The 24,977-nt window shown below is 49.3% G+C and overlaps 9 protein-coding genes across 9 annotated transcripts; 3 read left to right on the forward strand and 6 right to left on the reverse strand.

The window, feature by feature from the left end:
- Window positions 1–4,606: 4,606 nt before the first annotated feature.
- LTR64_004461 (uncharacterized protein) lies at window positions 4,607–5,761 on the reverse strand (the record flags this gene model as incomplete). Its single annotated transcript, XM_064898806.1, has 2 exons — window positions 4,607–5,373; window positions 5,449–5,761. 2 exons carry the CDS (start codon window positions 5,759–5,761, stop codon window positions 4,607–4,609), a joined length of 1,080 nt encoding a protein of 359 aa, XP_064754763.1.
- A 322-nt stretch (window positions 5,762–6,083) lies between these two features.
- Window positions 6,084–7,232, reverse strand: LTR64_004462 (uncharacterized protein; the record flags this gene model as incomplete). Its single annotated transcript, XM_064898807.1, has 1 exon — window positions 6,084–7,232. The coding sequence occupies one exon, from the start codon at window positions 7,230–7,232 to the stop codon at window positions 6,084–6,086; it is 1,149 nt and encodes a 382-aa protein (XP_064754764.1).
- Window positions 7,233–8,181: 949 nt separating this feature from the next.
- Window positions 8,182–9,690, reverse strand: YEA4 (golgi uridine diphosphate-N-acetylglucosamine transporter; the record flags this gene model as incomplete). Its single annotated transcript, XM_064898808.1, has 1 exon — window positions 8,182–9,690. One exon carries the CDS (start codon window positions 9,688–9,690, stop codon window positions 8,182–8,184), a length of 1,509 nt encoding a protein of 502 aa, XP_064754765.1.
- A 379-nt stretch (window positions 9,691–10,069) lies between these two features.
- LTR64_004464 (uncharacterized protein) lies at window positions 10,070–10,808 on the reverse strand (the record flags this gene model as incomplete). The annotated part of the gene is made up of 2 exons (XM_064898809.1): window positions 10,070–10,569; window positions 10,619–10,808. 2 exons carry the CDS (start codon window positions 10,806–10,808, stop codon window positions 10,070–10,072), a joined length of 690 nt encoding a protein of 229 aa, XP_064754766.1.
- Window positions 10,809–11,556: 748 nt separating this feature from the next.
- Window positions 11,557–12,699, reverse strand: LTR64_004465 (uncharacterized protein; the record flags this gene model as incomplete). The annotated part of the gene is made up of 2 exons (XM_064898810.1): window positions 11,557–12,567; window positions 12,643–12,699. 2 exons carry the CDS (start codon window positions 12,697–12,699, stop codon window positions 11,557–11,559), a joined length of 1,068 nt encoding a protein of 355 aa, XP_064754767.1.
- Window positions 12,700–13,440: 741 nt separating this feature from the next.
- On the reverse strand, window positions 13,441–16,297 carry TOP1 (DNA topoisomerase 1; the record flags this gene model as incomplete). Its single annotated transcript, XM_064898811.1, has 4 exons — window positions 13,441–13,575; window positions 13,626–15,893; window positions 15,954–16,177; window positions 16,231–16,297. The coding sequence occupies 4 exons, from the start codon at window positions 16,295–16,297 to the stop codon at window positions 13,441–13,443; spliced, it is 2,694 nt and encodes an 897-aa protein (XP_064754768.1).
- Window positions 16,298–16,955: 658 nt separating this feature from the next.
- Window positions 16,956–18,064, forward strand: ATP3 (atp3 gamma subunit of the F1 sector of mitochondrial F1F0 ATP synthase; the record flags this gene model as incomplete). The annotated part of the gene is made up of 5 exons (XM_064898812.1): window positions 16,956–17,011; window positions 17,059–17,120; window positions 17,171–17,829; window positions 17,889–17,990; window positions 18,038–18,064. 5 exons carry the CDS (start codon window positions 16,956–16,958, stop codon window positions 18,062–18,064), a joined length of 906 nt encoding a protein of 301 aa, XP_064754769.1.
- Window positions 18,065–19,184: 1,120 nt separating this feature from the next.
- On the forward strand, window positions 19,185–20,672 carry LTR64_004468 (uncharacterized protein; the record flags this gene model as incomplete). The annotated part of the gene is made up of 2 exons (XM_064898813.1): window positions 19,185–19,328; window positions 19,377–20,672. The coding sequence occupies 2 exons, from the start codon at window positions 19,185–19,187 to the stop codon at window positions 20,670–20,672; spliced, it is 1,440 nt and encodes a 479-aa protein (XP_064754770.1).
- Window positions 20,673–21,005: 333 nt separating this feature from the next.
- On the forward strand, window positions 21,006–24,755 carry LTR64_004469 (uncharacterized protein; the record flags this gene model as incomplete). The annotated part of the gene is made up of 1 exon (XM_064898814.1): window positions 21,006–24,755. One exon carries the CDS (start codon window positions 21,006–21,008, stop codon window positions 24,753–24,755), a length of 3,750 nt encoding a protein of 1,249 aa, XP_064754771.1.
- Between the last annotated feature and the right edge of the window lie 222 nt (window positions 24,756–24,977).

The following is a 24,977-nucleotide window of genomic DNA, read 5'->3' on the forward strand; positions in this document are numbered from 1 at the left end:
GCGGAGTGGGAAGGCTGAAGACGATCTGAGTGAACAAAGGATCGTCACGTCGCAGTGTTTGTTACCTCTGTAATTAATAAGCTATGAATAGAGAAAGATGCAGCCTGGAATTAAAACAACGAAAAGAAAGCCTTGAGCAGGATATGCTCACTGTTATGTACCTCACAATGCCCTCGCTTGGGAATGAGAACAAGAGGGTTCGTCGCGACCACCCGACAGACCGACAGGATCATTGTGTCTGCGCGTGCTCGTCATCCCAATTCGTTTTCACTAGTATTTAAATTTCTAGCGTATGTGGGGAAGGCCCATTCTTTTGATGCCCTAAGGAATAAATGCTGGAAGATTGGGGATCTGCAGATCTGGTATGCGCTAGGACTCTTTCCAGGTCAAATGCTGGCAACGTCCGGACGGTATTACGAAGAATGGCATAGTCAGCTAGATACTCGTTGTGTTTTGACGCTCTTGCGCTACGAATGCAGGACATGTACTCCGTGGTATTGTACATTGTCCTTTCACGACTTTCACGCGACTCACACGTCAGACAAGCGAGACTACATTTGTGGAGTCTCTATCTTAGCCTAGTACGACGCTGATCCTGCAGGCACAAAAGTTTTTTGAGTGTCCGTTCGCTGGATAATTCCCGCCGATACTGCCACTAAAAGAATTGGTACCCTTGCACAATTCAAAAGACCAATCGTGGAAAGAACCACAGTCTGAGCTGCTAGAAGATAATCGATACCGAGGAACATGTGACACGTCGGTAAGCGCAGTCCAGGCTCCTTCTGGAACCACTTGTTGCTACAAAAAAAAGGTGTCATCCATCAATGTGCTCATCCTCTGAAATAATTGCGTGCTCAATGATACAATGCGAGCACATAATGTCCGCCAGCTTAGGCCTTGGCTCATCTGAGAGTCAAATACGAAGTTTTGGAACCCTTGGACGAGGGGAATCTGGGGTGCACCTTTGTCGTATGCTTTGGTACATCCAAAGATTATCTGTCTTACTGTCTCACAGCTGGTTGTTCATGTCATCGATCTCTTGGCTATGCAGCTAAGCACAATTTGGGAAGTTGTTACTGTTGATCCGAGCCACATAGGACGCATGATTGTTACAATTTGTTACCGCTTTTGTTACCAGGTACCATGTCAATTCAGGTATGTGTCAAGAAAACTCTCTATCCGACGATGATCTTCTGCATATTCCGGTACGGTGTGTACGCGGCTGTAGCTCAAGGACTTCCGCAACCTATCACGAACACTTTCATCACTCCATGTCCGACCACAGGGCTGATCTCATTGAGCCACTGCAGATAGTTGCTCTCAAGGGAAAAATAATGATTGCATGCCTCATGTGTGCTTCTGCAGAGAAGACATATAACACGAACGAAATCATTGCAAAAAGTAGCAGCTACTGGTTGAATCCCCACTTCCAACTTCAAGGCTCACAAACATATTAAGGTGAAGTTCACTGATGCCATGTCCCAGTCTTGTGGCTGTTTATCCGCTAAGGAGGTGATGCTCTTATCGCCCCGTGACCGATTTCCGTTTTTTATTTTCGCTTTTTATTCCAGCATGCGCGATTGAAAGAAGGCGTGATAAATTGACCTCAAGCTGATACACCATCACGACACGATGGAGCATGAAAGGTGCAGAAACGCCAAGGCATTGTGAAAATCACACCCTCGTTCTATATACGACAAATCCACTTGGCCCATATCCGACTTCCTTTACGTCCAGAATGCTGGTTGTCGACATCGAGAAGCTTGTTGGCGACATCAGCTGATGGAGAGAAAGGCGCCTTTACGAGATGAGAATTGGATGACCTCGTGGAGATTCGGTTTGTCTTCAGCGCAAATCGAACCTTCGAAGCCAATCGATCAACCTGGTATGCAGCAGTCCTTACTTTTTCCGAGCTGCGATATGCGTCCAGCCCTGCTTGGTGAGTGAAGTTGGACGAATTGACAGAATCCAGTCGTAGAGCCGCCTGCCGACATAGCATCCAGATTCAACATCATCTGATAAGCCTCAGTGTCCGTTTACCAAATCAGGAAATTGTACACTGATAACTATCTCCAAAATTTCTATGTGGAGGACGAAAACCTCAATTATGCGTCCGAGACCTTTTTCAGGAAAAGACAATTTTGCTGGCGTATAAATCCTCTCACTTGTGCTCCTGCGAGCTTCGCGACTCTCTCTAGCTGTCAGATGGTCAACCGCAATACAAGTGGAGGTATGTCATTACATATACGCCAACACCTCGCATGGTCATGGGACTATCAGCAGGCAGCCTCTTAACCGCACATCGACGATGGACGCAAGCGTAGGATACTCCAATATTGTCATTCGCATCGACGTGGCACCTCTGATGGAGGATGCTGCCCAACGAAGTTCTAGTCAATCTGAGACATTTTTCGTCGGAGAGAGAAATGAGGCTCTTGGTCAATATGTGTACCTGAATCCTTCAACACCTTCTATACACTCTTTTCCTTGACCTCTATCAGCCCTCCTGTTCGCTGTCCAGAACATAAGTGTACAAACCGTCACCACAGCAATCATTACCAGATGGCTGCCGATGCTGATCCAGATAGCAGTAAGATATTTCGGTGCCTCCGTGCTCCTCACAATATACGACCCAGCAATTCCTCCCAGCCCATTGAAAGCGCTCACACTCGCCGCCACTGTAGCCCTCTTCCACTGCCCACGAATATTGTTCGCTTGATACACACTCAACGCAGCCCAATTACTCACATACGCACCCGTGGCCAGAAAAGTCCCAATATATCGCACAGTGACCTGATCCGCAAAGCCCAGCATGCAAAAGCCCACAACCAAACACACAGCATTAAACACAATGATCGGTCCCCGTATCCCATACCAGTCCCCAACCAACGAAGACAACAAAACCGGCAAAGCAGCGTAATAATAAGGCGGCGCAGACAGTAAAATCGCCTTATTCGTGCCAAACCCCATCCCACCCTGCAAGACGATCGGCAAAAAGTAGCTCAGCGCCGTACTCACCAAATTCTGCAAAAAGAACAACACCGCAAAGACATAGAGCTTCAAATCTGAAAACGGAACCATCACAGCCCGCAACGTGAACGGCTCCGGTTTCCCTGCATCGCCTCTATCCTTATCAATCCGTGCCAACACCATTTCAATTTCTTGAGTCGTCAAAAACCGCTTCGTCTCGTGCGCCCATTCAGGAAATTGCGGAATCCAGAAGTATGTCAGTACACCCAAGAAAATCGTGATAGATCCCTGCACGATGTAGATATACCGCCATCCCGCTACCCCACCCCTCCCGTCGAGACTCTTGTTAATCGCGAAATTCACAATCCCACCCGTCGCCAACACCACCACCTCCCCAACCTGTAAAAACGCAAATCTCATCCCCTGTTCCCTCCTCACATACCAACTCGAAATCAAGTACGTTAAACCGGGGTAAATCCCGCTCGTCGCGATCCCAAGTAACACCCGTAATGCCATCATCCCTCTCCAGCTACGTATAAACGCTGTAGACAACGTGACAACTCCAAACAACACAGTTGTAAGAGAGAAAAACAGCGGCGGCCCGGCCAGCCGCATGAGCAGCGTGGCGGGGAGTTGGAAGACGATAGAGCTGATGGTGAAGATGAAGATTGAGATTGAGAAGCGTTGGGGGGTGAGGTGCAGATCGCGGGGCATGGATGTTATGGAGGCGGAGGAGATTATGCCGCTGTCGAGGAGGAGGAGGGAGCAGAGGAGGGAGGCGATTGTGCAGAGGCGGGTGTCGATTTTGTGAAGGGTGATGGAGGGGAGGGGTGGGAGGGTTTGGGTATGGCGAGTGGTGAGAAGAGGTGTTTCGTCAGAGACATCGTCTTCGTTGTCAATACTATCCTCGTCGGAGGAGCTTTCTGTAGCTGGGCCATGATCAGCATTGGTAGTTGTAGTAGTCACTGCGCTTGGCTTTTTGTCATTGCCGAGCTGTGGCTGCATGTTCCTGTTCGTTGCAGTCGACGAAACCATCGTTGTTACACGACAGTACTGTGGCTACCGAGTGACGACGATGCTGCAACATACACGAGGGGTCGTGTACATATCGACAACATACCATTTCCCCAGAATCTTCATATCTGGCACGAGGTTCATCATGCAGGCAAGCGGAGTTTCTGAACCTTAAAAATTGAACATTTATTCAGCCTCGACGGTATTGTGCAGTGTCATCGAGAAGAACGGGATGGAGAAGCTCATTATCGTGAGCAGCACGGCAGTGCTCACTATTACGCATGTAGACTATCTGCGACATCGGGGACTCGGAGCTGGAAGAACGACGTTGAAGACACGAAATTGGAATAAATTGTGCTTGCAACGTGAAAGTCAGGGAACGACGGGCGCATGGGCAGGGCTGAAGAACCTGCTTCTTACGAACTTGAGCGTTTTGCTGGAATAGTTTTTCTGGCGAAGAGAGAGCCTTCAGATGCAATATATACAGATACAATTTTTCGTGTAGAGAAGTGGTTTGGCATAATACTACGTATTGTTCTTAAACTGATTCGTAAGAACAAGGTCCATCAGAAAGCTCAAGTGAACAGGTGCTAAACTCAACTTATCAAATACTGCTAGCTCTTTACTTTCCAAACCCAGCAGCAGCACTCCTCAACTGATCAACCTTGCCCTCAAGCACACAACCAATAGCCCGTTCAAGCACCGTAACGAGCTCAACCGCAACCTGCACCTCATAATCCTTATCATCCACGCCCTTCTTCTCCTCCAAAAGCCCCATATCCCCAACATTGTCCCAGTCAACATCACTCTCAATCATCTCCTGAAGGTTCTCTGCATCCGCGACTTTCACGCCCAACTCTCGCAGCGCATCGATAGATCTCGGGTCAGCATATGGCCAGATAGCTTCACCCCAACCCTCGCAGGCTTGAACGCGCCGACAGAAGATTTGAGCGCCTGTATCGCCCATGCCTTTGACAGTGCTCTTGATGTATTCTATTGTGGCGCGCGAACCGCCGTCGTTGGCGCGGGTTGCGAGCTCGAGCATTTCGTCCGAGTCGCCCATGTTGTTGGTATCGTCTTTGTTGTTGGGGTCGGCATATTGTACTGCCATGTCATAGAGGTAAGATGCGGTCTTTTGTCTGTGTTGAGTTCTGGCCTCCTCGAGCGCATCCCAAATCTTTTTCTCGCCAGCAGCGCGCATTTTGCCAGGTGTGCTGAAACTGTATGGATCATTCAGTAATGTCCGAGCGCTGCGCATACCGAGTGTGTGGCTCAATGGTTTCGAGATCAAATGCGCTGTAACGAGATGTTCGAAAGGTGTGAATAGACTCGGTGGAGTAAGAGAGTAGCATTTCTTGAATTTGCCAGAGTTGGCAGCCTCCAGCTCATCTGAAGGATAGCAGTACGGTAGGGAGTCTTTCGAGAGTAGAAAATTGACAATCTGTTTCGAGGTCGCGTCTTTACCAGCGCCGGCGCCAGCGGTACGAGATGAGACGCGACTGCCTTGACGTTGCTCTTTCTTTGGTGGTTTTGAACCTCCTGACGTTGGTGGTGTTTTGCGCTTTTGACCTGTTTCTGCCTTTTCTTTTGCAGGTGCCTCCTCTTTCTGATCTTCTTTGACTGCCTCGTCTTTAGGATTAGTTGTCTCATCCTCCATCACGACATCGTCTTTCTGCTCCTGCTTGGCGCGACTTGGAACTTGCTTGTCTTCAGCTTGTTTCTTTTTGTTTACTGCTTTCGCAGCTTGCGCAGCACCAGAAGCTTTTTTGGGAGGCATATTGAGTACGCGATAAGACTCGAGAAAAGGAGAAGTGCAACAAGGAGCTTGCGCGCGTAAAGTCAACGTTCAACGACGAGACGTAGAGCTTCTAGTCGCAGGCGTACAGAAGTCTCGCTTGAATAACTTGTTGTGCATACCGTTCCTGACTAGGAATAAGGTACTTGGAGTCGTGACGTAGCGAGGTGCAGGAAGCGAGATCCACTTCCCCAGCCATCTTGAACTGATCCCGATCCCCGGTTCTCCAATCAGCTACCTAGACAGTCCAATGGTGCAGAACGTGGGAGCGGGACGAGAGCACGAAATTGAATTGAGCATTTCGTTACTCCCTATCCAATAAGCTCAATGTCTCAAGCTCTCGCTGGATCATATCTTCAAAGTCTCCTCTCGAAAGGCCAGCCCCTTTCGCGAGTCGGTACATGCTCTTAACGCTGTAACTGATATGTTGCTTGATAGCAATCTCACTAGCAGAATACCGATCTGCAGTCTCTTCCAGCCTTGCAATTGTGTCGGAGCCAGCCCTCGATGACGGCGAGGAAGGCATAGGATGATTGATCTCGACTGCTCGTTCGTCTTCTTCGGGAATCTGCAGCTTGCTCAGGTCTTGGAACTGCTGCGACCTTGTCTCTTCGATCGGTTCTGGCTCAGAATAAGAGTCGCCGTTAAGCGTGTGCTGCATGCTGTTGCCGTTCAAAGTCGACTCGCCCATCTCTTCATGCTGCTCGTCTGGATCGTAGCTGTCCATCGCAGGCTGTACGCTGCCATACCGAGCATAGTAGTCAGCATCCGAGTTTGCGGAACCTTGTGGGTTCACAGACTGTTTCCTTGCTGGTGTTTGTGGACCAGGTGTTCGTCCAGGCGTATTGTCATATTGCGCCCAGTAGTCGTCATCGCCATCTTCTTCCTGCACAGGTACTGACAGACTTTTGTTGTCGCCATTCACTCGCGGTGGCTGCACTGCGAGACTCTCTAGCAAGGCTTTCTGCTCTGCTTCATTAAGTGAGGCAGACCAGGTTTGGTCGCTGCTCAAATCAGAGTCGTATGGTATCAGCTCTGCCAATTTCCAGTTATTCCCTTCCTCACTGCCAAGACACCACAAATACAGTGCAGTCAAATCCCAGTCATTCAGTGGTACCTGTGCCTTCAATGTCTCTGGGTCAAACCTCTTGTAGCACAATCTTTCGATCTCTCCTATCTCCAGTTCTCCAGAGGCAGGATGTGGTTCAAAGTTTGCATTCTCGACTATCTCTTTTAAGCGTTCTGCTTTGGAGCTATCCCAACAGAGAAGGCGCAGCCACGAGTCATGTGCAGAGGAAGATGTGGTATGGATCTGGAGTCTCTGCCGCAGTATGGGCGAGAGAAGTTCGAGCAGACTGGGAGGTGGTTTCGACGATGCAAACGAGGTAGGCAAGCACGCGAGCAGAGGTGGAAGTAAGCTGTAGGTATCTGGAGGTGGTATTATTTGTGCCATGCTTATGTCGTCTGATATCTCTTTCAGCAAATCGTCGCTTCAATCGTGAACGTTTCAGAAGTGAGTCTCGAGAGTAGTGCCTTAGTACAGCAGTGAGCAAGACCAAGTCGCAACAGCACAAGACTCTTTGAAAGGTAGAAAGCAATACAGCCAAATCAAATCATACTAGGTTAGCTCAAGGTCAGAGTGGTAGATCAGGTGTCGGAATTCAAGCAAGACACAAAAGAATTCCTCTTTCAGGTACGACAACAACGGATGCCGTAGCACTTTCTACGTGCTCACGAGGCAGCTGTTGTCGGTCCAGCTGGCCTGGAAGGATCACTGCCACGAGCCGGCACGTGTCCGATTTGTGCTCGTCTTCCTTTGCGCCGAAATCAGCCAATGACAGCATATATCAAATTGAAGGTTTTTGCCTGCCAGTGCACATGCTTTTCTAGCCACGTTGTGGGCTCGGCGGGTTGCGCGTGTCTCCGCATTCTTGCATGAATCCAGAAGTTCTATTTTTCTTTAGCTGCAGTTTCCGGGTTTGCTTTGCGGCTCTTCGAAGATGTGTTTCTTCTGCTTTGTGTGCTGCGACTCCGAGGGCAGCACTCAGTATAGCATTTGAATTGATGGAGGACTGAACAATACACATATTGCTGTGGCGGGGCTAGTTTGCGAACTGAATTATGGCCCGGGGAAAAGGCAACACTTTAGCCTGGCGCTGTACTGTCCGATACTTTCACACCTGAAACACGGTACAGTTTTTGAGAAATGCCGACATTCTGTACTCGAGTAGAGTCCTGTGTTACACCAATCGTACACGGTTGTTAGGAAAGTACAAGTAATCATGAGTTGTTACATGCATGAAGCCACATATCGTACCAAGGTGTCTGCTTTCAGTTCTTCCTGTTTAAGTCTAGTCTATGTAATTGATAGGACAGGCAGGTCTACAGATGCAGTGCCAATATCACCGACTCTTCTTGGACTCTCCGTCTACACCCTTGACCTTCTTCTCCTCCTTCTTGACCTCCCTCCTGCGTTCTGGCAAGCCATACAATCCACCTCCCAAGAACACGATCACAGCGCCTACTAGCACTCCAAGCGCAAGCTCATTGCCAAAAAGATAGATGCTAAGCAACAGACTAACCACCTTCCGCACATTCAGCACAATGCTGACCGTAAGCGCACTGGTCTGTGTGCTCAGTCTGTGAACTCCAGAAATGCAAGCAATCTGCGTTATACAGTTGAGCACGAGGTAAGTCAGGGCTTTGGGCGCATGCTCAAGTTTGATCCAGCCAAGAACCTTTTCTTGCCAGGTTGGAGGTGTTTGTCGTGCTGCGGCTGCCATGTGCAGGAACTTGGCCATGGGGGTGAGGCCTGTTAGATCTTTCCTTACACCTGACCTCGGGAACAAAACTGCGCTGGCTGCCATGAGCTTGTTCCATTGAGCATATAAGGTGTCGAATCGAAGCGCGAAGAAGGGTAAAGAGAGTAAGTGGCCGTAGAAGACCTGCTCGTTTGCAATTGCTGTGTTTCGGCCGTATTTGCTGTATACACCGTCTGACCATACACCCATGACTGCACTGAGAAGGAGGGCAAGTGTCAGCAGGGCAAACCCAGGAGCCTGCTCCATCAACGGTCCTGCTGGACTCGACTCTGTGTGTGTGGTATTGGTCCCCAGTGATCCAGTGGTAGTGTTTCGAGGCTGCGAAGGTTTGGGCGCGTTCTGAGTAGTAGACGTGACTCGTAAGCTCGTACTATTGCCTCCAGTAGTAGTCGCACTCACTGAAGTCTTGGTCTCGCTTCCTGCATCACTAAGCGCAGCCAGCACCACCCCAACAAACAGAAGCATGACGGCCAAAACCTTCTGCCAGCTATATCTCTTCCCAGCCCAGACTCGTCCCACGACCATGCTCGCAACTGGTCCAGCACTCCGTAGTATTATATGTAAAGGCAAAGAGATCTTGTACCCGAACGCAGCATTGTTCAGCACATTAATCAGCACGAACTGGCCAGCAAACGTGAGCCATTTTGTCAAAGGGACTTTCCGGCTCTTCAAACGAGGGAACCATACTGCTTGGGTAGGCCGTAGTGGAGGAGGGTCGGACGGTGAGGTAACGTGGAAGGTAAGCTGGCTTGGGAGGCTGTATAGTGTGATGAAGAGGAATTGCAGAAAGGTGATCAGGGTACCGCTGTCGGATGAGAGGTTGAGTATTGATTCGAGGGTATAGACATTACTGCAACAGCCACCAAAAATTAGACCCAACGTTTGGAGAAGTAAAGGCTGTGCGATCAAAAGAGCGACTATCGTCTTCAGTGCTTCGACAGATCGTGAAAAGAAAGTCGGATCAGGTATGCCAGTGAGGTAGGCAAAGTCGTGTGTCTTGACCAATGGATCGTGCTCGTGTGGCCGAGGATCCCATCGCGATTTCTGAGGGTTCGCTTTCGTATTTGATGTCGGTCTCACAGCTTTCATTGCGGGAGGTCTTTAAAGATGGGATCGGCTGTGAGCCATGGAGAGAAATAGTCAGTATTAGTCAGTTGAATATCATCGTGATTGCGTTATGAGGTGAAAAAGATGTCCACGAATTTTACCTTCACTGTTGACACATGTGCGCCACAACTCGCATGTGGACCACCGCGACCATCTCATCACTCATTTCTTCTCCGGCTGCAGTTACGATTAAAGTTCGAGAATACTGGTAAGTCGCGCTCGGTCGTGGTCGCGACCTGGAATATGGTTAGCACTACGAACGATCGCGAATCGCAGAAACTCGGAAGCAGATCGTTTGTCACAAACCCAGTAGTGAACATGTATCAAGAATATAGATCATTAGAAAGGCTACATTGTTTGTTTACTTGTGCTCCCAGAACAAATCAATCTCCTTGCCGTCCAACCAGTCAGCCATTGCCTGGTACATGTCCTTGAACCCCTTATTGTTGGCATTTGGCAGGTCGTGCAAGATCTTGTGGCCGAGTGTAGACTGTGCATAGCCAAGATATTTGTATCCCTCAGTGTATTTATCCAGCTCCGACTCTGGGATTTCTGGTAGCTTGCCGTTAACGGCGAGGATCTTGTCCTTCTCGTAGAAGAGCTTGACGAAGCGCGCCTTCCATTCGCCGTCCTCGATCAGGGCGAAGAAGATGAATCGGCAATCACACTCGACGTCGACTGGGATGCCGTGGAGGTTCATGCGCTGGGTGATGGTGGCCTTCATCTTTCCGATACCACGTTGCTTGGCCAGGTTGACGTTGGCGAGTGTGCCGTTCTCTCGGTGCATAATAAAATCGCCGTTGGCTCGGCCTTTTATCGAGACTGCGATGAAGTCCTCGATTGTCAAACCACCCGACCATGCTGCGATCATGTTAGTGAAGGCTTCTTGCGAGGCACAGTGGCTACTTACTAGTCCATACCCAGGCACCCTCCTTGGTGAAGAGGGACCGATAGTTCTGCCATTCAGATGCATCTCTGTATACTGGCCATCCTTTGCAGAGCTCTGTTATGCATAGTCTGGCGAGGACCTCTTCTGTGCTGCCGTTGATGTGGCTTGTGACCTTGGGCTCACTCTCCTCGGGAAGTACGTTGTAAACCATGTTGCCGAAGTTCTTTAGTAAGTCTGGTAGATACTATCGTGGTATTGCTTGAATATTGCAGTGTTTGACGAAGGAATCTACGAGAGCAGCCTACTTCTCAAGTCCTATATCTTATACTTGATATTCAAGCATTCCCCGAGGCCCCTCAGAACCGCCTCAAGTCCCGAGGGGCAGACTCATCATCATCAGCGTAAAAGCAGAACCGAGCGGTTACCATTTGCTGACTGGCAGACGCAGAGGTCTTACAAACGGGTGCGCCTTCGGTAGTTCCCAACCCAGTTGGGGATCCAGACATCGAATTGACGTACAAAACTTGTGTACGTGCAAAGTGTGGGGAAATGAATTCGTGGTTTCAAGATGCTGAGTGAGGTTCGGATGTGAACACGGCAGAGCTCTTTCAGGGACAATTCTCATCCGGCTTTAGTCTTGGCACTACAATCCCTGCTTCGCTATACTTGCATAGCAACAGAGAAAGATTACTATGCCTGTAGGCTGGCTTATGTAGTGTTAAAGATGATCGTTGGGTGTACATAGTGCCTTCTCCTTCGATCTATAGTTTAAGAGCTGATCCAACGTTGATGATGAGGCGCTCATAGTCCACCACCCAGCTAGGACCTACTAATACAATTTGTCTAAAGTACTCCATCAATACCAGACAAGCAACTTAAGCATTGATATGCCATTAACTTCGGATTCGTGATGCAGAGACACTTGAGCCTGTGCCTCAATATTCAAGCCTTGATTCCGCTTAGAGTTTCGATCTGACATCCTCTGCACCACCTGCGCTTGTGCTCGCAGTACCTGCAGTAGCTGCGAATGACTCGCCTCGAGTGCTAGTCGAATCAGTGCTCTGAAATGAATCGATATCCGCAATCTGCAGCATCCAATCGGCAGCATCTCTTGCAAATTTCTCCCCTACTCCATCTGGTTCGCCGTGCAATTTGTGATATGCACCCTCATACGCCACGAACCTGCTCTGCTTCGCCGCATTGGAGGTCTGGTCGTTAGCGATGAGTCTGTCGTATAGCTTCCGACTAGAGTCGAAGTCGCAGACCTTGTCTGCCGTTCCATGTGCCCACCAGACAGGGCAAGGCAATGTATGCCGCATGTCGGAGCGAGCATTGCCAGTCTCTCCGAAAGCATTAAGATAATTGGCTCGGTCGAGCAGACCTGCTAGACCTTCTAGCGTACCTGTGTCGTGGCAAAGAGGATCTTCTTCCCAATCCCTACAAACCTGGGGATCACGAGACATGAAAGATGCGTCTAATTCCTGGACCATCTGGAATCGTGGTGCCACCTTTGCTGCGAGCCGACCTGCGAGCACAACGAGAGAGTTTGGCTTGGATTGAGGAGGAAAGCCTATATGTGGTGATTCGAGGAGGAGTCCTGATATTGGGAGTGACGGCTTTGAAGGAGTAACAGAGAAGGATTTGGGGTCTGACAGCACATACATCAAGCTCTCTGCACCACCCATACTGTGACCCATCAAAAAGAGCGTGCTTGACTGTTCACCCGTGGTGATTGAGCTTGATATCTGACTGATATATTCAGCGATATCTGATAGGACTTGATGAGTACCACTAGTCACACCCCAGTCAGACTTCTTTGGAGCTGAGCGTCCCCAACCCCTTTGGTCGAAGCCATGGACTGTGATATTGTAGGGTGGTGATGCTAGTGTTGGGAAAAGGGCGTAGTATGCATTGACATGGTCACTGAACCCGTGCACAAAAATCAGATGTATTGAGGAAGCGACTTGTGGCTAATGTCATTCAGTAAGCATTTGAATGCACAGTAGAGTTGATAGCAGACATAACATGACTAGCGGCCGACTGACCTTCCATGTTTTCGTGTATAATTTTATTCCATCTGATGTCGTGAACGTGCTCTCCATAGTGGTTGCCTGTTCGACTTCGGTGGTCGACAGTGTTTGCGATTACACGGCGATGAGGTAGCCCGGAGATACAAGGATTACTTGCAGGTAGTGCTGACTGTTGGAGGCTTTGCTGGCGCGAGATGTGGTTAGGTGTTTTGCTAACGTCTCGATTAAACAACGATAACACGCTGTATGATATTGTTGTGAATGATGGACGTCAATGTCGTAGGGAGATGGCGTTGGTAGTATGTAGGTCGTAAGCTGGTGGAAAAATGATAATGAATTTGTGCATATGGAAAGTCGTATTAGGGTCGCAATTGCCCTAAGTATTTATTCCAGATCCATGAAGCGCAAAATTTAGCGAACAGCAAAGCGCCTTCCACAATTTAGGCCAGTCAATATGACACATGCACGGCAAGTACAATACACATCGCAGCTACTTGAAAAGAAACACAGGGCCAGCTAAAGGATCATTCGCTCACTAAGGTGTAAGGTACATACACTTCTGCAAGATTGGCCAGAGAAAATCATGCTAGCTAGATATGAGCTATTATATGTTTGAAAGAATATGTCGAACTCATGACGAGCATAGTTTTGTTCTACCTTGCGTACTGCTCTCGTGCCTTCTGATGTCGAGCGATTGCTGCTCGTCGTGGTGAACGTGAAGGCTCTGCACTGTCGTTCTACGTCGTCCAATCGTGTTGGTCGTGGTGTACATATTCTGCTGTGCTTTGAGCCTAACGAGTTAAGAACCGCTGCTTAGAAATCCCAATCTTCCGTCGTAGACTCAACAGCCCATTGGAACTTCTCACGCAATGTCTTGGAGAAGAACTTTTCGATTGGCACGTTGAACCGTTTGCAGAAGACGACAGTGAGTCGAGGATCGATGTAGTTCTGTGACTTTGTTAGCAGTGATGATGGAAGCACGAGCTAAAAACACTTACAATCTTGGATGTGCCTAAGGCGACCTCCTTGTTGCTTTCCTTGTCCAAGGCTTGAGTTTCCATAGTAGCCGCCCGTTGTTCTACCTTCTCAAGTTTTGCTTGCAAGTTCTCCAGGGTTGGTGACTTGCCTTCCGCCTCGACCTTTTTCGATTTGTTCTCTTTCTTGAATTTTTGCTCAAGCTCTTTGACGGCCTCAAGTCGCTCAGTCAGCTCTTTGGATTTCATCTCCTTCTCCCCTTCGGATTTCAGCTTCTCGTTGTCCTTTTCGAACTTCCTCGTGATCTTTGTCTTCTGCTCCTCGATCAGGAAGGCTTGGTGTTCAAGGACCCATTCTTGATCTATGCCTTCTGGCAGCTCGAACCAGTCTGCACCCTTCTTCTTCTTGATCTTGGGATCAACGTCAATCATCATCTGCTTGATTCGCCAGGCTTGATACTTGACAGCCTTGATCCTGTCTTCCATCTTCTCCATCGACGCTGCGTGCGTGGCGCCCACAGTCCGCCTGTGGTTGCAAAGGATGGCCACTTTCCGGTTGGCATCGTTGTAGTTCTTGACCTGCTCTGCTACTGTGCCACCAGGTTTGATGTCTTTGAGAAGCTGAGCGAACGTCCACGAAGCGTTGTAGGTACGGAAGACCTTAGCAGTCAAGCCTGGCATCAAGTTTGAGAGATGCTTGTTTAGTGCAGTCGTTGTCAAACGATCGAAGACCTGATCTCCTTCCTTTTTCGGTGCCTTTTTGAAGATCTTCAGATTCTTGAAGACCTGTTTGTCGACCTCGTATGACTCGTGGAAGCGAATGCTGTCCTTCCCTAGGAAGTCAAAGATGACAGTACTTGGCTCTTGAAGAGTAATGTTCTCGTATTTTAGAGAGCAACAACCAACCGTGTCAGCCTCGTCCTCACCCTTTTCATTACCAGCACGAAGAGCTAGAGTGTCAATCAGATACATGGCAGTGGCTCTTTGACGATCGACCATCATTTCAGCCTTGAGGTCTCGTCGATAGGCGGATCGAATATCGTCAATCTTGCCCTTGAGTCGTCTTGCCTTTTCGAATTTCTCGAAGTCGGAACGGCCTTTGATATCTGAGTTGGCTGCAAGCATGACATACTTGAAGTTACCGTTGATGTTTTCTTGCCACATGGCTAGCCATGTCCCAGTACGATCGTGCTTGACTTCTTTCCATTTGTGACCTTCTGGTGGTGCTGGCACAGTGGCTTCTTTACCGATGTTGATGGTGATCTGCTCCGGCTGCACACGCGTTTTGACCTTGCCAGTCTTTGGATGGTCGCCACGACCTCTAAAAAGACCTGGAGGCTCAACTCGAAAGTTGCCAACTTTTTGCTTCTTTCCATCCCAGAGGCAGAATTGGTAAGGAGCCTCTGCCTCGTCTTTCTCGGCTTTTATCTTTTTCTTCTCTTCTTTAGAAAGGCTCTTCTTGGCTTCGCGCTGAGCATCATAGTACTCGAAGATTGGCTTGAAGTCGCATTTGGAGAATTCTTTAATTGCGACTTTATCACCATTAGAGCCTGTGGCGCCGCCAGTCTTCTTGAGGATTTCCTTGAAGTCGGCGAAGAAGTTTTTCTGAAAGGTAGGATTTTCCACGTTGTGTGTGGAATTGAGCATACCACCAAAGAAGCTGGCGACTTCCTCAGCGTCAGGGTGCAGAGATACAGGTGCTCCATCGTATTTGAGTTTGACGTTCTTGGGCAGTGGTTGATAAGGAGGTGGAAACACGACACCACTATGTTGTAAGGTGGCCCACTTGTTCTCACCATCACTATGCATTGGATTGTTCCACCAAGCCATCTCCTCTTCACCTTCTTCACCATCTTCCGGATCCTCGGTCTCTTCTTTCTTCACTGCCTTGGCTTTGCCCTTGGCAGTTGTTTTGGACGCCGAAGGCTCGGTCTTCGCTTGCTTAGCCTTGGAAGCAGATGCAGTCTTGGATTTTCTGGACAGTGGTTCATCATCGGATGAGTCTTCTTTCTTCACCTTCTTAGACTTTGAAGCCGGCTTCTTGGTGACCTCCTTAGCTTCTTCCTTTTTGATGGCCTTGGCAGTTTTCTCGGCCTTTTTCATGATGTCTTGTTTCTGCTCAGCCAGCTTGGTTGTCAAAGGGGTGTCGGAATCCGAATTCTCTCCCAAATCTCCAGCACTCAAAGTATGGGCTTTGGTAGGTAATCCATTCGATTTTGCTGCAAGAGGCTCATCGTCAGAGTCGGTCTCGAGGGCCTTGCTGGGCCGAGGCTGTGTTTTCCGTTTTTTGCTCTACTTGTCGTCAGCCAGAATTCCTTAGATAACGTTTGACTGGGTTTCTTAGGGGCGTACCAATGGTTTATCGTCATCACTCGACTCAGGCTCAGCAAAACTAGGTCGGTTCGAGTGTGTTCTCCGCTTTGCACCATTGGTGGCGGGTGCGATGTCATTCATGGCCACATCTTCCTCCTCGAGTTTTGGCATAGCTGGCATGACATTGCCATTTGTGGAGGGCTTCTTGCCAACAGCTGCATCAGTCTTGGGGGAGACAGTAGAAGCCGAAAGCGGCGGATGAGCTTGGAATGAGGTTAGCCAGATGCCAGACGCGAGCACGTTGTGATCAACATACCGCCATTGACACCATTTGGCTGGCGTCTCGATGCCACTAAGGGCATATCATCGTCCGAGGAGGACATTGTACGTACTACGAGTCGTGAGACACGGTCTGATCCAGCCTGACTGTGTCCTCGCTCCGTACAGCCCCAAGCGTGGTTTGTGGAAAAGCTGAGCTTGCTCAGTAGAGAAGGTGGAAGAAAAGCAACTGAGAAGCCAGTATTGGGCTTGGATAGATTCCGTAAAGATGCGACAGATCGAAAATTGAGATAGACTGCGCGTGCAAGTGCTGAATTGAGTAGTCGAGACAGATCGAGGTAGAAGTGAGCAATAAGTGAGGCGCGGACGAGGGTAGGGAAGTCCCTTGAAATTAATCAGGTCGATGCGCAAAGGTAGGCGCAAGGTACGCGTCAGGTCGATGTACGCGTGATAAGTCGCCGGCGCAAGAGAGTGGTGAGAAAGAGAAAGAGCAAAGAGTGGGAAGGGTCGACCAAGGGCATTACTCAGAATGGCCAGTCTTCAGTCTTCGTATGCTGCAGCAAGAGAGGAAACAGCTGCGGCGTTCCTGCGGTGCATAAAAAGGGCTTAGCCCAATCAGGCTAGCGTACTTAGTGACAACCTCAAGCTCGAAGAATAGATAGAATCCTGAGCTTTGCCTGCAAACCACACTCTCCCCTCTCCGTCTGAATTCCCTGTGTCTCGTTGTGCGTCTTGTTTGTTGCCTCCTGCAGATCATCCGAGATGTTTTCGCGAGCAGTCCGACCTGCGCTCAGCGTGGGCAATGCAGCTTTGGCTCGGTATACCCTCCTAATGCATTCACATCTCACTCGCTGACTCGATCCAGGTCCGTCGTGCCAAAGTCTGCCGCCCAAGCCGCCAACTATGCCACGCTACGAGAAATTGAGGGTCAGTACTGCAGGATGCGTCGACGAATTAGAAGCTTATGCGAAGGACAGGCCGATTGAAGTCGATCAAGAACATCGAGAAGATCACCAAGACGATGAAAATTGTTGCCTCGACCAAGCTCACCCGAGCACAAAGAGCTATGACAGAATCACGAACCTACGGACAGACAGCTAATGAGGTTTTCGAGTCTGCCGAGACTAAGGCTTTGGACGAGAAGAAGACTCTTATGGTCATTTGCTCCTCCGACAAGGGCCTTTGCGGTGGTATCCATTCCGGTCTTTCGCGAGCCACGAGAAGAATGTTGACCGAGCATCCCGACTACGACCTGGCTATTATTGGCGAGAAGTGCAAGGCTCAACTATCCCGATCTAACGCAAAGAACATTGTCCTAAGCTTTGCTGGTGTTGGCAAGGACGTGCCAACATTTGCCGATGCACAAGCCATCGCTGATCAGATCTGCTTGCTTCCAGAAGAGTATGGTAGCGTCAAGATTCTCTACAACAAATTCATCAATGCACAGACTTACGAGGCAACACCGATCGAGGCTTTCTCAGAAGAGGCCATTACTCAGTCGGCCAACTTCTCCGCATTCGAGATTGACGATGAAGTCCTGGGCAACTTGAGAGAATATTCATTGGCCAACTCGCTCTTCTGGGCTCTTGCTGAGGGTCATGCTTGTGAACAATCTGCTCGAAGAAATGCTATGGATGTAAGTCAAGCAACTATCTTTGACATTGTGAGAAAAGAAAACAGACTGACAACCGGCAGAACGCATCGAAGAACGCCGGTGACATGATCAGCAGATTTACCATTCTGTTCAACAGAACCCGACAAGCCGTCATTACTGGCGAATTGGTGGAGATTATCACTGTACGTGGACGTCTAATCATGTATGCGAGTCACGCTAACTTTTCCAGGGTGCTACTGCTTCAGCAGAACAGTAGACACAATTCATCGCATCAAGGTCATCCTTTTCAAGCTTCTCGTTTGTACGATATCGTTTGTGTCTCAAACAGCAGGTACTCCTCAACTGTGATATTGATTCCACACCCCGTCTCTTTATCGTTGGTTTGTGGTGAAATGTTTCCAGCCTCGGGCTTGTGCTCAATGATCTGCCCTGCACCGCTTACCTCATTGCTAGCGACTGCATCGGTCATGAAAGAAGAAGCCCAATATGCGTTGCATTCGCAGATTTTTCAAAGCATCGGCCGAAGCCGAGACGCTACCAAAACCTCCGCGCCGTCGTTCATATATCAGAAACATACTCCCTAACCGCAGAAAGCAGGCAAGACCAAGTTACAACCATTTTGCAGGCAATATCAGAGACAAGCCCAGCCAGTATACGATGAAGACGCAGTCAATTGTGGATCAAGAAGAGCAACTACAATGCCTGTCAGATCTGATAGTTGCAATGTGCATGACCCTTACCTCGTTGGGTATCTGTTGTGTCGCCTCTTTCGATGTTACTCTACGCCTTGCCCTGCTTGTGGAACTGTTATTCTGTACCTTTCTACCTTTCTTCGCTAACTGGACCGTCCTTGTCCCTCTTTTCTTACCGATGAAACCCCAGAGTAGGTTGGAGGTTGTACTCGCCATGGCGATGCAGAGCTGGATGTCGCGAGTGGATTGGGTATTCGCCTGGACTATAGTTGCTGATCGGTTTGCAAGAGGGCATCCAGAGAGTGAGCGTGGGCAAGAAGATAAAGAGGGATGGACAACGTGAGGGCTGACGATTGAAAAAGGTTGAGACAATGCTTGTAGCATTGAACTATTTCCGTCCAACCTTCAATATTGAAATGCCCTTCGAGCTTGCTGTGCGAAGATCTTAACTGTGTGCCGAGTAGTTTTTGTTAAGGCAGAGCATAATTCTAGAATGCTTATTCGACACGTGATGGTGTGAGGAGGATGACACCTTTGCAGCGGTGCACGAGCGAACACTGTGGCAGAATGAAGTGAGATGTCAGTGACAGTTATGCGGCTGCTTCAGTGCTTGACTTCGGTGCATGATTTCTTTCCACCTTACATATCGTTCCCATACGAGCACCTGCAAGTCCTTATCAGAAAATGGCGCGTGGAGCAACCTTAGTCTACTACTTGCTGGCTGCTGGCCTCGTGGCTGGCCAAGGCATCTATAGCTCCAAGTCTCCTGTTCTCGACGTGAATGCGAAGAACTATGACAGTCTCATTGCACAGTCTAACCATACTTCTGTACGAGAAGTCTTTCACTGACTAAGTGGCAGCGCTAATATCTCCTAGATTGTCGAGTTCTATGCACCATGGTGCGGACATTGCCAGAACCTCAAGCCAGCCTACGAGAAAGCAGCTAAGAGCTTGACTGGCCTAGCAAAGGTCGCTGCGGTCAACTGCGACGATGAATCCAACAAAGCCTTTTGCGGTCAATTCGGTGTTCAGGGTTTCCCTACTCTAAAGATTGTGAAACCGGGAAAGAAGCCAGGCAAGCCCATTGTTGAAGACTATCGGGGTTCAAGAGAAGCAAAGGGTATTGTCGAGGCTGTCACAGACAAGATCACAAACCATGTCAAGAGATTGAAGGCAGATACACTGGACGCCTGGGTGCAGGAGAGCACCCGACCAAAGGCCATCCTCTTCAGCGAGAAAGGCACTACTGCTCCTCTCGTCAAGGCATTGGCAATCGACTTCCTTGGGGCTATTGACTTTGCTCAGGTCCGGAACAAAGAAACCGCTGCTATCGAAAAGTACGAAGTAACCAAGTTTCCGACCATCGTGCTGCTCCATGGCAGTGATACCTCTAAATACGACGGCGAAATCAGCAAGGATACTCTTACCCAGTTTCTTAGTCAAGCCGCTGCGCCGAATCCTGACCCTACTCCCAAGAAAGCCAAAGCCAAACCGTCTACTACTAAGAAAGAGAAGGCAGCTTCAGCATCCTCAGAGTTCTCAAAAGCATCGGAGAAGCACAAATCATCTGATTACCAGGAGCATATGGACCATGCTAGCACCGTCATTCTGGAAGATGAACCACCAACTGAATCGCCTATACCAATTGTCGAGCACAAGCAGAAGCCAATGGTTGTGCCAGATGTCGCTCCTGCTCTTCCCACCCTGGAATCAGCTTCAGAACTACGAACCTCGTGTCTACAACCTGACAGCACTCACTGTGTACTTGTTCTGTTGCCTGCCAAAAAAGATGCTACCTCGGAGTGCGCAGGCACTGCTGCGGATGTTCTCGCTGGTTTTGCGACGGTCGAAGACAAATACAGCAAGAGAAAAGCCAACATCTTCCCCACCTACGCTGTACCAGCGACCAACGAAGACACCACAACCATCCGAAAAGTCTTAGACCTCAAGTCTGAGGACGAGGTTGATGTCGTCGTCCTTAACATGAAAAAGAGATGGGCTAAGAAGTATACTAAACCGTCCTTCGATGTGAAGAACATCGAAAGTTTCATGGACGATATTCGCTTTGGCGAAGGCACTAAGCAGAAGCTGCCTGCTGACTTCTTCACTAACCCAGAACCTTCCTCAGAGTCAACGGCTGCAATGCCAGAGCCCGCTCACGATGAGCTGTAGGCAAGGTAGTCAAAGTGTTGACCCAATCTACGACGGAATATACAATGCTAAGCAGTTACTTCACCTGACCTTCACCTGAACCACTTGAATTTATACGCTGTCCTGCAAATTGTATAATTCCAAGCCTGTCTTACTTCTTCTAACCTGTTTCTTTCATCTTTCGATCTTCCTAACGAATGCTCGATCGTACTTGTGACAGATCCGTCGCAGAATTAGCAGTTGATGATTTCAGATCTCTTCACTGATCTATCAACTCACCTTTGAAGTCCTAACCATACACCCTCAGAGCTACAGCCCCCACACCTACCGCCACGCACCTGGCCCATCTCAATCATGCTCGCCAACTTCTTCAAGACGGCAAAGCCGCAACCACACTCACAGCCAAAGACTACTTTCGAATCAGTGCAAGTTCCTGACCAAGATATGGAAGCCGCTTCTGAACAGCAGGCAACGACAGCAGTTGAACAGAACGTGGAAGACAATGTACTCAGCAATGGCAATGCGGACTCACCAGTACACGCGGATATCGTGATAGAACAGCCTGACTCCAACGATGACTTAGCTCAAATCCCGAATACACAAATCACGAGCGAGCCTATGCACGTCGATTCAGATCATGTCAGTGCCACAGCACTCTCAGAAGATATCAACCACGATTCATGTATGGATGCTGGGCGCGTTCATTCTTCTCCAGACATCACACCATTGTGGAATGACTGGGCAATATTTTCAGACGATGACAACCAACCCAACGACCATCACGGCATCTTTGCTGAGCCACAGTCTGTTGGAGACACTAGTCGACACCTGGAACGCTCTCCAGCAAGGGCTGACCAGGACGAGTCCGAGGTTTCTGCACTTACCGCGCCAGTCTCGCCTGGTAATCAACCCTTGGCTGCGACTGCCACCACTACGACCGGTTATGCTGCTCCCACTTCCTCTTCGGAATTTGTCGACCTTCCTACACTTCCCATTCGTTCTCAGACCGCTAGTCCAAAATGTGGCAGCCACTACACCTCCTTAGCGAACTGGCCACCTCCAGAGCCTGCATCCTGTGACAATGCTCAGCGCTTGGACATCTATCCACCTAAAGATGCGCCACTGCACGTTTGGGTACAAGCGTATGCTCTCAGGTGGGGTACCTGGACTGCTGATATCAAGGATGAGGCAGTTCGTGAGCGAGTCCTGTCAGCTGTGACGGAGAAGATGAAGGAAGCTTGGGTCACTGCAATCACTGAAGGTTACTATGCGCGCCCTACCATTGATGAGCATCAACATGATAGTGATGGCCAGACCAAGCCTGGTCGCAAACGAGCCATCAGTCCCAGCAAGCAAGGTGCGGGCTTTGTTGTTATCGATGGTGGTAAAGACAAGCTTGCTATCACAAATGCGGAACTTGCTGAACACAGTCTTACGATAGACGTGATCAACGAAAGAGTCAAATCTCGAGATTTCGAGGCCGGTGAGCTTCGCTTCAACGAAGTACTAGAAGTCCTGGGCTCCCGCGACATCGTCATTACTGATTGGAGTGCCACTCGCTATCCAACTATTCAAGGTCGAAATCTTCTTATGTATGCTTTGTTTGTTGTACAAGACACTCGGACAAATCTACGAAGGATGCAAAACCTCCTCGAAAAATTCACTAAAGAAGTGCAGAAGAAAAATACGCTAGCTCGAATCGAAACCTATCAAGAACGCGAACTTCAACACCTGGCTCTGGCTACCGAACTAGCTCTTCAAGAGCGGTCTCGGTCGAATTCAGATGGCAGCGGCTACGCGAACGATGCTGGCACAGTTGACTTGACGAGCGAGGTCGATGAGGACGCGAGCGAGGAAGTCGATCTGGTACAAGACCTTGGCTCCGAAGCTTGTGCTGCAGCCAAACACCTTCTCATCGAGCTTGCACAGGACGTCCTGCAGGCCGAAAGTGAAGTGAATGTTCAAAGAGCCTTTACGTCGCGTGATCTCCAATTGGCGACATTCTCTGAGGAAGGGCTGAAGGTCGACAACAATGAAGGATTACAAACTGCTAAAGCGCTCCTAGGTCAAATATTGCAACACACTTCTCACCTGATCACTACCAAGCAGCGTGTCAAGAACCAGCATCCTAATGAAATCATTCGCATCGGCCACGACATTCGCTTGACGAAACAGAAGATTAGCAACCTTCAGCAGAAGCTACATGTCTGTCTTTCTAAGGACTTGCATGTCTCGAACGTGACTTATCTTTCAGACCACGATAGAACTGCAGCTACTCAAGATAACATCGATCCTCAATGTCCCAGTCTTCCTTCCTCGAGCCTGTCGACGGTAGGTGATGCCCTTCACGACACTGAAAAGCAGTCTTCACCAGCTCCAGTCTCAATGCCCACAAGGACACCTAATCGATCAACGATCCAATCAGCTTCAGCGAGGGATTCGTTTCGCCCAAGCAACGAACAAGCAGGAAACAAACCAGCTCAGTACCACTCTCAGATATCACCAGGGATGAGCCACACCACCACCTCGCCATATTCCCAAGTTGTTGCCAACCAGAGCGGTGTACCTCAGCAGGTCGCGCCTCCAACAGGTTCTGGCACAGCGTCTGATCCATCCCGCCTGAACCACATTGAGGCCACCCTCAAGAGAGAGTATATTAATCAGGTCTGGCTACCTTTCTTGAACCACACCCTGATGCAGCAAGGCAAGCAGCCAGTTCAGGGAAGTCTGGATTCATGGAGACAGATCAAAGAACTTCTCTCAGGTCTTGGATTTTCTGCTGAGGAAAGAAACAACCTTCTCGGTAGCTTCAAGGCTAGATTCGCACAGTATTGTGAGCAAAGAGGTATTCATGTAACAGATGGCACCAAAGCACAATCATCCACATCAACAGCCACTACTGCTGCTTCCCCCATACCATCTTATGCCTCTACTTCACATCAACCATCCACTAGCTGGCCTAGTGATGCTGAGATACTAGCCGCCATACCACAGCGAGGTATTCCAGCGAGTCAGCTGCTGCAGGCTTTTGCACCTCGACTCAACCAGAAGCAGTCTCAATTCATGGAGACCATCAAAAGACTCTGTGTGTATGATCCATCCAATTACATGGTGTATCCTAAACAAACCCTTCCTCCTGCGAACCGCAAGTACAATACCTTGCCACCATCAGGTCATTCCTCTCAAGCCACACTGCCGTCCCCAAAGCCAGAAAGACCAGGTCTCGTCAAGATCAAGCTTCCACCTCAGCACTCCTCCAACTTCGCAGGTCTACCAGCACAAGATGAGAGTGACTTTCCTGACGATATGAAATCCGAAGAAGTCAACGAAAGTCGTGGCTTCTCTTTCCGACACCTCCCACACGCCACATTCGAGCAACGACAGCGAATGGATGAAGAAATCGGCGAGTACATCTCCAAGATGTGCAAGTCAAGAACGAAACGTCATTACGGTCAATACACGATCTTCACTGATCCTGACGACCCGTCTGGTCCTCCTGTTGCACATGGGTTCTGGGATCTCAGAGATGGTAGCAAGCTATCTGGTACGGAATGGTTTTATAATGGTGAAGACATGCCCGAGGGCTGGAACGCATATGGCAACGATGGAGATGCGGGGGACGCTCAAGTGCAACAGTCGTCCACTCCTGCAACACCTGCACCACGACTCACGCTCAAGGTTGGAGCGCCAGGAGATTCAGTGCCAACAACACCACAGTCTGGTCGTCGAGGTGCACAGGCTGAACCAACCTTTGACTCCTATAACAACCAACAACAACACTTCAAGAGTATCCCTCCGCCCTCCCTCTACAACATCCGAGGTCGAACACGACACATGCAAGGTCAAGCCCAGCCCCAACAATACAACTCCACAAACACAAACACGAACGCCAACACTATCAACCCAGCCCATCTCTTCACCTCTTCTATCGATCCATTCGCCGAATTCACCACCCAAGACGAAGACCATGAAGCAGAAATCGGGACAGGTCAGGCAAATAAGAGAGCTGGTAAGAGAACTGCTTCTAACAGTGGAGGTGGAAGGAGGAAGAAGAGACGGACGGGCGATGCTGATGATGCTGATTATGATCCGAATCAGGATTAGAGATGTGACAAAGGAATAGGTTGGGGTTGAGGTGTGATGGTGAGAGGTGAGGAGCCAAGGAGATAGGATGCGTGAATGGGTCTCGTGGTGTTGTGGTGTTGTGGACTGTAGCGAAATGATGAATGACGCAGGTTGAGGGCATGAGAGACGATGACTTTGTGGTTGTGGAAATGTATCGAAGGACGTGGATCATATAGTAAGGTACTGCGATGCACTACGAGA

This window comes from Lithohypha guttulata, assembly GCF_036872675.1.
Source record: "Lithohypha guttulata strain CCFEE 5908 chromosome Unknown scaffold_3, whole genome shotgun sequence".
NCBI lineage: Eukaryota > Fungi > Ascomycota > Eurotiomycetes > Chaetothyriales > Trichomeriaceae > Lithohypha > Lithohypha guttulata.